The sequence below is a fragment of the Diceros bicornis genome, chromosome 9 (genome assembly GCF_020826845.1).
Source record: "Diceros bicornis minor isolate mBicDic1 chromosome 9, mDicBic1.mat.cur, whole genome shotgun sequence".
In the NCBI taxonomy this organism is placed as follows: Eukaryota; Metazoa; Chordata; class Mammalia; order Perissodactyla; family Rhinocerotidae; genus Diceros; species Diceros bicornis.
Window position 1 is genome coordinate 28,781,353 of NC_080748.1, and position 17,166 is coordinate 28,798,518.

Consider the following 17,166-nt stretch of genomic DNA (forward strand, 5'->3'; position numbering starts at 1 on the left):
GATCCGAACCCGGGCCGCCAGCAGTGGAGTGCACGCACTTAACCGCTAAGCCACAGGGCCGGCCCAACAGCTTTATTCTTAATTGCCAAAACTCAGAAGCAACCAAGATGCTGTTCAGTAGGTGCATCAATAAATAAACTGTGGTACATTCAGCCAATGGAATATTATTCAGCACTATAAAGAAATGAGCTATCAAACCATTAAAGACATAGAGAAACCTTAAATGCATATTACTAAGTGAAAGAAGCCAATCTGAAAAGGCTAAAACTGTATAATTCCAACTATATGACATTCTGGAAAAGGCAAAACTATGTAGACAGTAAAAAGATCAGTGATTGCCAGTGAGGGTGAGGGATGAACAGGCAGAGCACAGAGGGTTTTTAGGGCAGTGAAAACACTCTGTATGATATTATAATGACAAATATATGTCATTATATATTTGTCCAAACCCACAGAATGTATACCACCAAAAATGAACCCTAGGGTAAACTATGGACTTTGGGTGATTATGATGTGTCAATGTAGGTTCACCTATAACAAATGTACTACTCTAGCACAGAATGTTGACAGTGGGGAAGGCTGTGCATGTGTGGGGGCAGGAAGGTACGTGGGAACTCTATGCACTTTCTGTTCAATTTTATTGTGAAGCTAAAACTGCTCATAAAAAGAGTCTATTAAAAAATAAACTTTTTTAAAAGGGGAGAAAAAAAGTCCTTCCCACAAATTTAATACCTTAGATGAAATGAGAAAACTCTATTTAAGATGCAAACTACTAACGTACACTCAAGAAGAAATAGATAACCTGCATAATCCTACACGTATTGTGAAAACTGAATATAAAGTTTAAAATTTTCCCAAAAAAGAAAATTCCAGGCACAGATAACTTCACTAGTGAATTCTACTAAGTGAACATTTTATGTTAACAAAGACAGAAGACAGGATGAGGCATAAAACAAGTCTCAATAAATTTAAAAGGACTGAAAAGAAATCTAATACAAGGTCTTGACCTACACACCTTTTTTGGAGTAATGTATGTCTATCTGCATTGGCAGTAATTATTCTAAAAACAAATCTAGGAGTCAGTTGAAGTCTCCTTAACATTTAACCAGAGAATACTAATCTACACATCCAAGAAGATTAACAACTCCAAGCAGGAAACACTCAAAGAGATCTACACACATCATAGCAAAAATGCTGAAAGACAAAGATAAAGAGAAAATCTTGAAGGCATCAACAGAAAAGAAGATGTATAAAATACAAGAGAGGTCACAATAAGACTAACAGCTGACTTCTCATCAGAAACAATGAAGTCCAGAAGGCACTGAATTGACATATTTAGAGTGCTGAAAGTGCTTAGTGTCAACTAAGAATCTTATATCCAGCAAAGCTAGCTTTCAAAAATGAAGGCAAAATAAAGATATTCCCAGATTAACAAAAACTGAGAGAATTGCTACCAAACCTGCCTTACAATAAATACAAGAAGAATAGAAATTCTTCATGCTAAAAGGAAGTGACTATAGACAGTAATTCAAATCCCCACAAAAAAACAAATATTCTTGGTAAAGGTAATTACGTAGGCAATGATAAAAGACAGTATGGTTGCATATTTCTTTCTCTTTCTTTTCTTAACTGATTTAAAAACAAATTGTATTAAAAAAATTTATATAATTGTATTTTGGGGCCTATAACATAGAGCTATGTAGTACAGTTAACAATAGCAACATAAAGGAAGGTGATGAGAATAAAGCTACATTGCAGTAAGGAAATGATACTAGATGGTAACTTGAATCCACAGGAAAAAAAAAAAGAAGAGAATCAGAAACAGTAAATTAAAAAGAAAAGTTAATATATAAAGTTTTGGAAAAATCTCTATAAATATATTTATGATCTCTTATATTACTTGGGTTTGTAAAATATATAAACATAATATGTATAAAAATAGCACAAAAAAGGAAGGAGAGAATACTGAGTTATATAGCAGTAAAGCTTCTATATCTTATTGGAATTAAATCAGTGTAAGTCTGATAAGTTAAGATGTATATTGTAAGCCCTAGAGTAATCACTAAGAAAATATCTCCAAAAATATGAAAAGTATTTAACTTAGGATTTCTGCTTCAATTTATGATGGAGTAACAGGGGCCAGATTTACTGTTCTACCTGAACAAATGAATAAAAAACAGAAAAAAATGGAAAAAAAAATATGAGATGACAATTCAAGACACTAGAGATTAGGCAATGAAGCAGAGTGATTCCTAAAAGTCAGGGAACATACTAAGTGAGCCCTATAAATGTTCAAACTAACTTCCTGGAGAAAATTCCAAGCAGCACTGCAAGAAAGGGAAAACCCGGGAGAGCTCAATGGTCTCCCTAAATTGGCTAGACAGAACTGGGGGTCTAGGGAAGTCAAAGCAGGTAGAATTTGCAGTGCAGAGTACCAAAGAGAAGACAGCTACACAGAGAAAGAACTCCGGAAATCTGCAGAGGATTCCCCTCAATTAGCACATGCAGGTGAGGGATAATTACTTATGGCTCATAGAGGCTGGGCATAGTGCCTATTCCCAATGGCCAAAGGAGAAAACTTCATAATAACACAGAGGGTATACATTAAAGGGAAGAGTCTTACCCCAATAATGAAGATTTAACGCTAGACAAGTGATTGTCAAACAGGGGTGATTTTGGACATAAGGACATATGGCAAAGTCTGGGGACAATCTTGGTTGTCAAAATTGGGCAGGGTGTACTACTGGCATCTAGCAGGTTGAGGCCAGGGATGACGCCTCTAAACATTCTACAATGCACCTACAACAAAGAATTATTTAGCCCAAAATGTCGATAGTGGCAAAGTTGAGAATCCCTGGCCTAGACTAAACCCATTTCTAGTGTCATCTAGACCTTAAAAATAAAACCTGAAAGGATCAACCTGTTTCCAAGAAATTTAATCAAATCCCTGAACAAAACTCAAGAATATTTATGGGAATACAAAAATATCCAATCCACAACAAGGTAAAATTTATAATGTCTGTCAGCCAAAAAAAAAAAAAAAAAAGAAAATTACCAGATATACAAAGAAGCAGAAAAATAACCTTAAAAAGGATAATAATCAGTCAATCAAAAATTTAAAACTCAGATATAGAATTACTAGACAAGGACATTAAAACAGTTATTATAACTGTACCTCATGTGCAAGAAGCTAGCACAAGGGTCAGCAAACTAAGCCAATGCAGCCTGCTGGTTTTGTAAATAAAGTTTTATTGGAACACCGCCAAACGTATTCATTTACATTTTGTCTACAACTGTTTTCATGCTACAATGGCACAGTTGCATAGCCTAAAATATTTATTATCTGACCCTTTATAGAAAATATTTGCCAACCCCTGAGCTAGAGCAAAGATTGAACAGGTTAAGCAGAGACATGAAATATATAAAAAAACACCTAAACTGAACTTCTAGAAATGAAAACTAAAAAATCTGAAATGAAAAGTACACTGAATGGGATTAAGGGCAAATTAGATTATTGCAGAAGAAAAGACAGGTGAATTTAAAGACAAACCCAAAGGAATTATCCAAAATGAAATGCACAGCAAAGAAAACTGGGGGCAAAAAAACTGAACAGAGGAGCAATGAACTGTGGGAAAACTCAAGTAGTTAAATATATGTATCACTGGAGACCCTGAAGGAGAGGACAGAAAGGAAAGGGACCAAAAAAACTTTTTTTTTGAAGATATAATGGCCAAAATTTTTCCAAATTTGATGAAACCTGTAAAGCCACAGATTCAAGAAGTGCAATGAACCTCAAGCATGAAAATCTTAAAAATTGCACCAAGAAACATCATGATCAAATTGATTAAACTCACTAGTAAGAAAGAGAAGATCATAAAATATGACATATTACATACAGAGGAACAAAGATAAAGATTGCAGTAAATTTCTCTTTGGAAATAATGCAAGCTACATCATGGCAGAACAACATCTTAAAGTACTGGGGAAAAAAAGTTAAGCTGGAATGTTTTAACCAGTGAAAATATCTTTCAAAAACTAAGGCAAAATTAAGACTTTTTCAGACATACAAATGCTGACAGAAATCATTATCAGACCTCCATTATTAAAAATGTTAAGGAAAATCCTTTACACAGAATGAAAAGGATCCAGATAGAAATATGGATCTAGGGGCCGGCCTGGTGGCACAGCAGTTAAGTTGGCACATTCCGCTTCAGCGGCCCAGGGTTCGCTGGTTCAGATCCTGGGTGCAGACCTACTCACCGCTCATCAAGCCATGCTGAGGTGGTGTCCCACACAGAAGAACTAGAAGGACCTATAACTAGGATATACAACTATGTACTGGGGCTTTGGAGAGAAAAAAGAAAAAAAGAGGAAGATTGGCAACAGATGTTAGCTCAGGGCCAATCTTCCTCAAAAAAAAAAAAGATATATGGAGCTACACAAAAGAATGAAGAGCACTGGAAATGGTAGCTACACAGCTAAATGTAAAGACTTTTTTTCTTATTATTTAATGTCTTTTAAAAATAATTGACTGTTTAAAGCAAAAATAATAACAATGTATTATGAGGTTTATATCACATGTAGAAGTAAAATGTATGACAATAGAACAAAGGCCAAGAGGGAAGAAATGGAAGTACACTGATGCAAGGTTTTTACACTATACACGAAGTGAGCATTTGAAGGTCAACTGTGAGAAGTTTAAAATGTATAGCATAAACCCTGAAACAATGACTAAAATAACAAAATAAAGACTTATAGCTAATAAGCCAACAAATGAGAAAAAAAAACTCATAAAAAATGGTCAATCCAAACAAACGCAGAAAAAGAGGGAAAAGGAACAAAGAAAGGATGAGACAAACAGAAACAAATAGCAAGACCGTAGATTTAAACCCAGTCATTTCAATAATCACATTAACTGTCAATAGTCTAAAAACCCCAATTAAAAGGCAAGGACTGACCCAATTATATGCTGTCTACAAGAAACCATTTTCAAATATAAAGACACAAATAGGTTAAAAGTAAAAGGATTTTTAAGAGACTATACTAATACTTATCAAAAGAATGTTGAAGTGTCTATATTAATATTAGAAAAAGTAGATTTCAGAGCAAAGAACATTATGAGGGATAAAGAGGACCATTTCTTTCTTTATTACATTAATAATGTATGATACAACATATGTTAATAACAAAGCATATTAAGATAATATTAAGGTATAAGATATAATAACAAAGGAACATTATAAACAATTTTTTTTAAAGATTTATTTATTTATTTTTTTCCCCCCAAAGCCTCAGTAGATAGTTGTATGTCATAGCTGCACATCCTTCTAGTTACTGCACGTGGGACGCGGCCTCAGCATGGCCAGAGAAGCGGCGCACCGGTGCTCGCCCGGGATTCGAACCCGGGCCGCCAGCAGCGGAGCGCGCGCACTTAACCACTAAGCCACGGGGCCAGCCCTATAAACAATTTTATGTCAACAAGTTAGATGAAATGGACAAATCCCTTGACAAACACAAACTGTCAAAGTTCACTAAAAAAGAAAAGTAGATAAACCCGAACTGCCTGTATCTATTAAAGAAACTGAATTTGCAGTTAAAAACTTTCCCACAAAGAAAACTCCAGGCCCATATGGCTTCACCAAATATTTAAGGAAGAAATAATATCAATTTTACACAAACTCTACCAAAAAATTGAAAAGAACAAAATATATCCCAATTCATTCTATGAGGCCAGCATTATTCTGGCACAAAGCTGAAAAAAGAAAACTACAGACTAATATACCTCATGAATATGTAAGCCAAGAATAATAAATGCTATATAAGAATTTTTGTTAAAAACTCTTAACAAAGGTTTAGCAAATCAAATTTAACAATATATGAAAGGGATAATATATCATAATCAACTGGAGTGTATCCCAGGAATGTAAGGTTGCTTTATCATTTGAAAAATCAGTCAATATTATGCATCATATTAAGTCTAAAAAAGGAAAAGTATGTGATCATCTTAATAGATGTATACAAAGTATTTGACAAAACCCATCATTTATTTCCAATACAATTTAAAAAAAATCTCTGCAAACTAGGAATACAGTCATGCTTGGCTTAACAATGGGGACACATTCTGAGAAATGCATCATCAGGTGATTTCGTCATTGTGTGAACACCACAGAGTGTACATACACAAACCTAGATGGTATAGCCTAGTACACACCTAGGCTATATGGTACTAATTTCACAGGACCACCATCGTACACGTGGTCTGTCGTTGACCAAAACGTGGTTACGCAGTGCATGACTACAGAAAGACAATACTTTAATCTGATAAAGGATATCTAAGAAAAATCTACTTCTAACATTATATTTAATGGTGAAAGACATAATGATTCCTCCCTAAGAGCAGGAATTCTCACCACTTCTATCCAACACTGTATTGAAGTCTTAGCCAGTGTAACAGGCAGGAAAAAAAGCACAAAGATTAGAAAGGAAGAAATAAAACTGTCATTATTCACAGATGACATAATTGTGTATGTAGAAAACCCTATGGAAACTCAAAATGGACGAAAGACATAAGGAGACATTTCACTGATGATGACAAACAAATGGCAAATAAGCAGATTTAGAAGACCTTCAACAACTATGTACTTTGGGTGATAATGATGTGTTAATGTGGGTTCCTCAATTGTAACAAATGTAGCATTGTCATGGGAGATGTTGATAATGGGAAAGGCTATGCATGTGTGGGGGCAGGGGATTTATGGGTAATCTCTGTACTTTCTGCTCAATTTTGTTGTGAACCTAAAGCTGTTTCAAAAAAAGTCTATTAAAAAATGCTTAATATCAATATTATACCATCAGAAAAATGTAAATTAAAACCACAAGATATCACTACACACCTATAAAAATGGCTAAAATAAAAAATAGTAACAATACCAAACGTTGGCAAAGATACAAAGAAATTCGATCACCCATACACTGACGGTAGGAATACAAAATGGTACAGCCACACTGGAAAAGTTTGGCAGTTTCTTATACAATTAAACATATGACTATACCATATAACCAGCAATTGTACTCATGGTCATTTATTCCCCAGATGAAAACTGATGTCCACACAAAAACCTATACATGAATGTTCACAGCACCTTTATTCATAATAGCTAAAACCTATAAGCAACCCAGATATCTTTCAATGGGTGAATGGTTAAACAAACTGTGGTCCAGCCATACTATGGAACACTACTCAGCAAAATAAAAAAAAGGAACAAACTATTTGTAATGGGCTGAATTGTTCCCCCCACCAATTCATATGTTGAAGCCCTAACCAAGTACCTGAGAAGTGACTATTTGGACACAGGGCCTCAAAGAGGTGACTGGATTAAAAGGAGGACAGTAGAGTGGGTCCTAATCTAATCTGACTACTGTCCATATAAGAATACGAAATTTGGACAAACAAAAAGACAACGGGGATGTGCACACAGGAAAACTATTCAAGAACACGAGGAGAAGGCAGCCATCTGCAAGCCAAGAAGGGAGGCCTCAGAAGAAACCAAACCTGCCAACACCTTATTTTAGACTTCCAGCTTCCAGAATTGTAAGAAAATAAATTTCTGTTGCTTAAGCCATCCAGTCTGTAGTATTTTGTTATGGCAGCTCTAGCAAACTCATATACTATTGATATACAACTTCAATCGCTCCTCAGAGAATTATGCTGCATGAAAAAAGCCAATCCCACAAGGTCAAATACTGTATGATGCCATTTATATAGCATTCTTGAAATTACAAAATATGTCACATTATCACTGAGTAAAGATCTTATTAAATGTCTATGTATAGCCAAACTGGTCTATTGGTACTGTCAAAATAAAGCTTGCAAAGATGATTATAATCATCGGTCACCTTTGGAGGATGTTACAGAAAAAACTCATTAGTTTGAAAACTAGCCAATATAAGCAAAAAATAGGGGGGCCAGCCCGGTGGCATAGTGGTTAAGTTCACAAGCCCTGCTTCGGCGGCCCAGGGTTCGTGGATTAGGATCCCGGGTGTGGACTTATACACTGCTCATCAAGCCATGCTGTGGCAGCGTCCGATATATAAAGTAGAGGAAGACTGGCACAGATGTTAGCTCAGGGACAATCTTCCTCAAACAAAAAGAGGAAGATTGGCAACAAATGTTAGTTCGGGGCGAATCTCCCTCAGCAAAAAAAAGAAAAGAAAAGAAAAAAAGCAAATAACAAAGCACTTATCCTACCTTTCTGAATGAACTATACTTCAGAATAAGTACAGTTGATGGAGGAAAGTCTCTCTTTACAGAAGAACTAATAATTGAAAAAGGAATGATCAACTTAGCAGATCACCATTTAGCAACCCCTAACGGATCCAGTCAATGGTTATCAATGATTGCTTACATCAAAAGAGAAAGATAACATGACATTATGTACCTCCTGATAGGCATACACAACAACATTTCTAAGTATTTCTTCCAGAACATATCAAACCAGGATCGGATCAAGCTTTTAGTTCCATTTCCAGGAAATATAGAATTAGACAAACGTATTAAACAATCAAGGAGATGTAAAACACACACTATAGGAAACTCTATAGGATAAACAATCCAGTTTCTTCAACAAATAAATTATAAGAAAAGAGGGGAAAAGGGGAAAGGAGGAGGAGGTGAAACCTACAGATTAAAAGAGACTTAAGACACAAATCAACCAATCACAAAGTATGGACCTTATTTGAATCCTGATTAGAACATAGTGAAAAAAAAAGACTTTATGAAACAATCAAGAAATTTTGAACACTGTATATTTGATATTAAGGAATTTTCATTAATTTTGTTAGGTGTGATGAACTGCGGTCATTTTTTTAGAGTTCTTATCTTTTCCACATACAAAGTGAAATATTTACGGATGAAACATCCTATCTGGGATTTACTTTAAAATAATCCGGGGTCAGAGAAAAATACAGTTTAGCCATGGCTGAGAACTGCTGGGAAGTTGGTTAAAAGGTATATGAAAGTTCATACTACTTTCTCTACCTACTTTTATAAATGTCTGAAATTCTCCATAATAAAATGTTTTAAAAAATTAATCTTAGAAGTGGAATCAAAAAAAAAAGAAGCTATAAATAGTCTACATCTATAAGACAAAATACAACATTCATGTATGTGTTCTTAAATGAATTTTTCTCGGTAACACCCACATGTAATCAGAATACCAGCACCATCTTCAAACAGAAAGGTTACATACATTACTACGGACTGGAAAACAACAGATAGAGACCTTTCATTATACATAATTTAAAAACAGGAATTCTGCTTTTTAAAAGTTATTAAGAAACCTCTTCATATTTCTATGGCATAACTTAAATGGAATATCCAGCATTATTCCAATTCCAAACTATTCTTTTCAATTATCTTTCTAAATATAATGACCATATCACAAAAATAAATGGCTCTATCAGGGCAATATATTTCAAAGCTCTTTGAAATAAAAAAACATAGATATATACACCTATATACATAGAAAACTCTAAGAGGCTGACATTGAGACATTATTTCTGCTTTACAGGTGAGCAAACTGAGACTTAGAGAATTAACCAATTTGTCTAAAATCACATAGCTAAAATACAACAACAATCAAAGTTTTCTGCCTTGAAGTCCGAGGCCTTTTCCATTGTACCACGCTGCCACTGAAGACGCAGAAAGAAAATCAAAATTCTAACAACTGATTCACCATAAGTCAAAATATGAACAGCATTCCTGGCCAATTTCTTAACGGAAAGGCCTTTATTCATATGCTATAAGCAGCATGAACAATATCTAATCTTATGACAACAATCACATATTATATACTTATCAAATGTTTATACGAAAGAAAATACTTTTCTAGAGAAAAGACCACAAAACTTTTCATAAAAGGATTAACATATGCTTTCACATATGCATAAACAGCTTTTCTGACTCTCAAGAACGTAAAAATACGAATTTTAGCAAAAATACCACATCAAAATCAGTACACATGCATTTAAAATTCAACTATTTTAATTTATACTTAAGTCCTCCTAAAAAAATTATATTAAAATAAAATTTTCTGGGATAGTTCTTAAGTCAAATTATTCTGCTTGCATGACCCAAATTAGGCACTCATTTACACTAATAAGTGCTTTATATGCACGAATTTATTTAATCCACAAAATAATCCCAAGGTCCAGAAATTACTGTTAGTCCCTTTTACAGATAAGAAAACTGAGGCTTGGAGATTTTAGGTAACTTGTTCAAGATCATGGAGCTAGTAAACGGTAAATAAGGGACTTGAGTCAGTCCAGTCTGACGACAAATCCTTGCTCTTAACTCATCCTCTAGACCAATAAACATCATCCACTTTCAGTCGCCAAAAAGAGCTCCCCGAGTTACCGTATTCCTCTTCTTGTTTCAAAGATAGCTAACTACAACTAGAATAGCTGCATCAGAAACAGGTTCATTTTGTCATTACGTTTGCTTCTCAGCACATACTCTGTTACATTCTCCCTTAGAAATTACTGTATAAACAGAGGTTAAATTCTCAGGCCAACCCTCAAAAACTTAACTATCACTTAAAATAATATTTCTAGGAAAGTCTGGTGATTATATCAGGACAATACAACATCACCCTCTGTTATATCCCCCAAAATTCCAAAGGTAATATGGAATTCCTTTCTTGTCTTCCTCCAGCACACAACCAGGAATGATTTCACATTTCCTACTCCCCATCATGAGCTCCATTAGGAAATGAGAAGTAAACTGTGTTAGTTCCCATAGAAGGTAGGGACAAAGCCAGGAGGAGGAAAGGGTAGGATAAGAAAGTAGTAACATTTATTCAAATATGTCTTCAAGTATGAAGCCCAAAAGAGCTTCTACAATTAAAACTGTTACTGCTATAGTTCAGTACAAAAGAAGTTTTGTGTGAACCAGCCTGAAAACCTAACTACCACATTGTACTTGTGAAGAGATTTGGAACACAATCCACTTATAAATTATAAATCTTGAACTCCATATGCACAAAAACAGCTTTGAACACAAAGTACCCAAATCAATGGAAATATACATTAGAGGCTTTGGGATGATAAAACCAAAATCATTCATCCAAGATACTTCAGTATTCCTCCCTTTTAGTGAGGAGTTCCAGAATATGTTCAGATCTTTGGAATTGTGGCATTCATTTTCTCGTTTTTATTACCAGATGCTATGGACTGAATGCTTACGTCCCTCCAAAAATCATATGCTGAAAACCTATGCCCAATGTGATCATATTGGGAGGTGGGGCCTTTGGGAGGTGATTAGGTCACGAGGGTAGAATCCTCATGAATGGGATTAGTGCCCTTATAAACGAGGCCTAAGAAAGCTCTTGCCTGGTTCCCCGGTGAGGATAGAGACAAGGTGCTGTCTATGAATCAGGAAGTGGGCCCTCACCAGACAGAGAATCTGCCAGTACCATGATATTGGACTTCCCAGACTCCAGAACTGTGAGAAATAAATTTCTGTTGTTTATAAGCTACCCAGTCTATGGTATTTTGTTATAGTAGCCTGAACATACTAAGACACCAGAGATTTTTTAAATGGTTTTAGTTATTTTTATGGGATGTACATAAACATATTTTGCTGTGTTGATCTGATCAGTAAAAACAGACAGACATGTGTTCTAATACAACGCTGATGAGAAAGTAAATTCATTAAAAGTGTCTGGAGTGTGGGGCCAGCCCGGTGGCACAAGCGGTTAAGTGCGTGCACTCCGCTGCATCGGCCCGGAGTTCGCCAGTTTGGATCCCGGGCTCATACCGACGCACTGCTTGTCAGGCCATGCTGTGGCAGTGTCCCATATAAAGTGGAGGAAGATGGGCACGGATGTTAGCCCAGGGCCAGTCTTCCTCAGCAAAAAAAGAGGAGGATTGGTAGATGTTAGCACAGGGCTGATCTTCCTCAAAAAAAAAGTGTCTGGAGTGCAATTTAGCAATAATCACCAAGAGTTTTATAAATGTTCACAGCTTTTGACTCAGTAATTCAACTTAGAATTTATCCTAATAATCAGAGATCGTTCACTAATTTATTTAACAAATTATCGAGGATTTATTTTGTGTCAGGCATTATTCTTATAAATAAGACTATTTATCGAACTATTTTATAGCGCCAACAAGTTGGGAAAAAAATAAATGTCCAATAACAGTAACAGTTAACAAATTAAAATACATCTAATAGATAAAATATTATACTACCACTGGAAACTACATTATCAAATATCAAAAAATATTTAATAACATAAGAAAATTTTATGATTTGTTAAGAAAATGTTTTAAAAGGAAGATACAAAACTATATGTTACTACATGTAACTCTATATAACTATGAATGATCCCAAATCTTTGTTTTAGATCTTAATTAGCCAGGGACCTCAGTCAAGTTACTTAACCTAACTTCAATGTCTTTATCTGTAAAATGAAGATTTTACATTTTACATGTAAAATTAAAATTCTGTATTTCACATCTCATTGGATCGTTAAATGAGTTATTTGCAAAGTGCTTATAATATTCCCCCAGTATATATAAAGCACTAGAAATTATCTATTATTATTTTTATATATATACACATATGCATACGCAAAGAAAAGAAATAGAAAAAATATATCAAAATATTATCAAAGATCCTGAAGTGTAACAAAACTAATTCTGAAACAATCAGGAAATTTGAACACTGACTACATATTACACTTAAAAGTTATTTTATAAGGTATGGCTTTGTTTTCTAAAAAATCACGGTAAAGTATTCATAAATAAAATATGATATCTAAGATTTGCTGTAGAATACTTTGGTGGGGGGGTTATATGGGAAGATCTTTTTTTTTAAATATTTATTATCAGAAGTAAATTACCTCGGGTAACAGAAAAATATAAACAAAAGAAAAGCCAGTAGTAATTCTATTTTCAAATTTTCTACAGTGATTCAAAATTATTTTTAAAATGAGAAAAATGTTTTCAAAAAATTTTAAGAAAATCCTTACCAGTACTCCATCCACAGATGAAATTTTCTCCCAAGTTAACCAAGCTCTTTCTCTGACATGATCCGGTATTTTTAATTTCTGGCATAATGCAGTAAAATCAGGTTCTTCGGTTTCTTCAAACTCAAGCCTACTAAATGAAAATATACATATAATAGGCACATACTTACAAATCAAACTAATTCAGTAAACATTTGTTTCAATGGTTTTCAGAATAACACTATTCTGAAAGACATCATCACTAAATACTTTAACATCTTATTTATCCCTGAAAAAAATTATACTTAGAATTTAAACATATGTTTTTCTTTTTCATAGTCTTTCCAAAATAAGGATACCACAGAGTGAAAGATGTTTGCTGGTCTGGTGAATCACATATACTTCAGAGCAGCAAAACAGCTTGGCAAAGGAAATAAGTACAGTAGCTAAAGCTGTTTGGGAAAATTGGGACAATAATAACAGCAAAAATAGGAGAGCCCATACATAATATTACAGAATCAATTCAGTATCAGTGACTTTGCTAAAATGCAGTCTACACTTATCAATGTTTCATATAAACTCTCTACCTACTAGCACTTCTCACATGATGATCAACTTGACATAAATTATTGCTACACTTATTTCAGCCTTTTCTCCTCGATCTTCCTTAACTAAGATAGGCAATTAATAAATACTTGTAGGCTAATTCCTTTTCATTCATTTAATACCTAGTTGACTTCTAAGAATAATCATAATAAGAGAAAAAGCTAATAATTTTTGAGTACTTACTATGACCCCGTTACCAAGCACCTTAGAAGCATGGTTTCACTGAACCTTCACATCAGTCCTACTAGGTAAGTACTCTTATTAACCTGTTTTATAGATAAGTACCAAATCATAGAAGTTTAAGCACTCACCTGAGGTCATGGCTAGTAGGTGGAAAACCTTGATATAAACCCAACAGTCTAACTCCATAATCCACGCCCTTGACAACTATTCCAGACTGCCAACTCTCCCTCAAAATATAATTAACTTTTGATTATCTCAACAATGAAGGTGGGGTGCTGTTTCTAGTGATGGTTTCCCTTCCAACTACATCACTTAGGCCAGAGATAATGCAACAGAAGTACGATCTCAACTCTCAAGGTAGAAATGAACTGTTACTGGAAGTGCAGTTAAATTGGGCCCTGAATCCATCCCTAATCTCAGTTTCAGATTACCAGACCAGGGTTCTACCCTTGTTAAGTAGTTAATCTACAGAGTTCGATTGCCCATGCTAATGAAACCTTTTGTGGGTCTGGATAATCAACAGCAGACTGTATCTTGTATGGATTTAACTTACAGGAGAATTTTTGACAGTTCCATCATTTAAAGGCATACAAAATAATATGTTGGGAAAAAATAAAAGAAACAAAGTTCTTCTAGTCCCAGATCTCGGCCAGAACTTCAAGAACTTCTAGTTACCCTACAATAATGGAGAATGTTTCCAAAGCTATGTGGATAACATGGAATTCTTTAAAGTAGACATTAGTGCTCTTTCCAAAGGGAAACTTGCAAGTATTGGATACATCAGTTTAATGAGAAACTAAAGTAATGTCTTCTCCCAGAACATCCTCAGACTTTTTTTTTTACTAGTGAGCATGATTTTTAATTGACCAGTAAGACAGTTCATTTAAATATATGAATTTTTAATAGCCTTTCACAGGCCAATTCCAAAAGCCCATTCCAACCTTTTACAATTCCCCTGACCTCTGTTAGTGTCTGGGGAGTTGAAAGAAATAGGACTTGGTGATGGACTAGAAGGGAGGAGGGAGTGGTGAGGGACAGAAAGGAGGCTCATTCCCTGCAATGGACGCGTAGTCTCAAAGTAGGACCAGTGCTGACAACAATAATGACAATTACACTCTCTCAATCTTAGCTTCTTAACCATAAAGAATCACAATCAAGAAAAATAAGATGTTGCAATACAATAAATGGCTCCCTGTCATGTTCTACTGCATTATCACGGACTTGCTTAAATTTAGATTCCACTTAGGAAAAAAATAGTTCCATGTGAGCACACGAACACCACTAATTTTGTACCCAAACAAACGAACAAAAGAGGGGACACCAGGATCCTTGCTGGCTCAAAGCCTAAAGGCAAAATGGAAGAAATAATGAGACATGCTGCAGCAGATTAACATGCAAGAATTTTATATAACAGGGAAAAAAGAAAACGTTTAGAAACTTTTAAGCACTTACACTAACGTTTCAAAAAACTTTTGCCCATACACGAGCTCCTCTAAAGAATTATGTTCCACCAGGCACTATCGATGGCTCTGAAGCCCAAGGCCTCAAAGCACTGTTATAAGGAAATCCTACATAGCACCTCAGTCGAGTACCCTGGGGGCAAGTGACACCCAGCACCCTACACTTCACATCCCAAGGCGTCTCTGCAGCAGCGTCGCAGGCTTTCCTGGTTGGCCTCTCCCAGGACCGGGCTTCAGATGCAGTGCGCGCCCGGAGAAAAACACTTCCCACTGCCGCATCGCAGGAAACCAAAACAGAAAGTCCAACGACCACCGGCGAACTACAAATCTCGACCGGAGAAAAACTGTCCGCCAGACACCAGTTCGTTTTTGTTTTTCTCTTTGCGTTTGATGGGGCCTCGAAACTACCCGCCGCCTGCGAGCCTCCCGACTCGCTGAGGAAAGGCGGCACCTGTCACTTCGCTCAGAGACCCGAGCCCCACCCGCCCGACACCTGTCAAGCTGGAGCCGAGACCCCTCCCGGCTGCCCTCCCCTCGCTCCCGCACCCAGACGCCTGTCATCCTCCTCCAGGCGCTCCACAGCGGCGGGGGACAAGCGGGCACCCTCCTCCCGCCGGTACCCGGACCCGGAGAAGACGCGCCCCCGCCGAGACGCCGCGGCGCCCGCCTCGACGCACCCTCGGAGCGCCCATCTCGCGCGCCGGCGGCCGCCGCGGCGATGCTCGCTCACCTGGCCAGAGGCAGGTCCTCGGAGCCGCTGTCCTGCTCGGGGTCCTCCTCCGGGGGGGGCGGGGGCGGCGGCGGCGCCGGGGGTTCGGCGGCGGCCGCGGCGGCGGCTGCTCTCCGGGGGGTTTTGGGCGGCATGACGCCCTGCCCGGGCAGGAGCCGGCGAGCGGTGGAGGTGGGCCCGGGAGGGAGGCCGCGCGCACGTCGGGCACGCCCCGTCCTCTCCGACTCCCGTTACAAAAATTTGAACGTCCCCTGAGAAAAACCGGACGAGCCCTCCCCCGCCCGGCAACCGAGCGCCGCGTCCAACCGCGGGAAAACGTCACTTCCGCCCGCGGCGTCACGTCCGCGAGGCTCCCGGGCCCGCCGGCGTCGGGAGGGAACCGGGGCGCCGGGCGGTGCGCGGGGCGGGGGTGCGGGTTCGGGAGGGCTGGGCGCAGAGCCCCGGCCTGGGCCGAGCCGCCTTCCTCGAGGCCGCCGCCGCCGCCTGAACCTGTCTCTACCCGAAAGTCTCCCTTCCGGGCCTGGGTGCCGGTCACGGAGCGTTACACAGTCTGGTGGGTGAGCCTGGCCCCCTCTGTTTGTGGGTTGAGCAGCGGCTCCCGCTCAGGCCCTGCCGGGAATATCAGGCGGCTACACCCTCGGCGGGCACGCCCCTCTCCCCCGTGGGCGGCGCCCGCCCTCCCCACCACACTCTCCCGCCCAATCCGTTAAGCAGTCGGCCAAAACAAAAACAAACATTTGTGGAACGCGTAAAAGGAGCTGAACTTTGCCAATCACTAGGAGCTACAAAGTGTAGGACAATTACTGACCTTTTAGAGATCACTAGTTAGGGAAGGGAGGAGTAGGGGCTGTGGGTAAAGAACAGATTATAGTGTGATAAATATTTTAACAGTGATGCAAAAACAGGAGGCACCGTCGAATTGTCTGAGACCTCAAAAGAGCAGCGACAGTTGAATGGAAGTTTGCCTGGCAGACTTAACATTTCAGGAGGGCTTACTATGTACCAGGGATTGTGCTGGCTGTTTTACATGATTATCTCCCTTAATCCCAGCAACAACCCTTTAAAATGAGTAGTAGTAGTATTCCACTTTCCAGATGGGGAAACAGGCTCAGAGGAGGTAATTAATTTGCCCAATATTACAGAGCTGATGGGTGGCAGAGGATTTGAACCGAGGTTCTTA

At 37.9% G+C, this 17,166-nt stretch overlaps 1 protein-coding gene across 3 annotated transcripts in view; it reads right to left on the reverse strand.

The window, feature by feature from the left end:
• Positions 1 to 16,359, reverse strand: part of RB1 (RB transcriptional corepressor 1) — a 150,157-nt gene extending 133,798 nt beyond the window's left edge. The window contains exons 1-2 of one of the 3 annotated variants that reach the window (XM_058548166.1): positions 15,987 to 16,355; positions 13,032 to 13,161 (exon numbers count right to left, since the gene is read on the reverse strand). In XM_058548166.1, the coding sequence (XP_058404149.1) occupies positions 13,032 to 13,161; positions 15,987 to 16,120 (264 nt within the window). In that variant the 5' untranslated portion in view covers positions 16,121 to 16,355. Of the gene's footprint in view, positions 1 to 13,031; positions 13,162 to 15,986 lie in introns of all 3 variants that reach the window. The other 2 variants (XM_058548167.1, XM_058548168.1) reach the window with 2 other exon arrangements.
• Between the last annotated feature and the right edge of the window lie 807 nt (positions 16,360 to 17,166).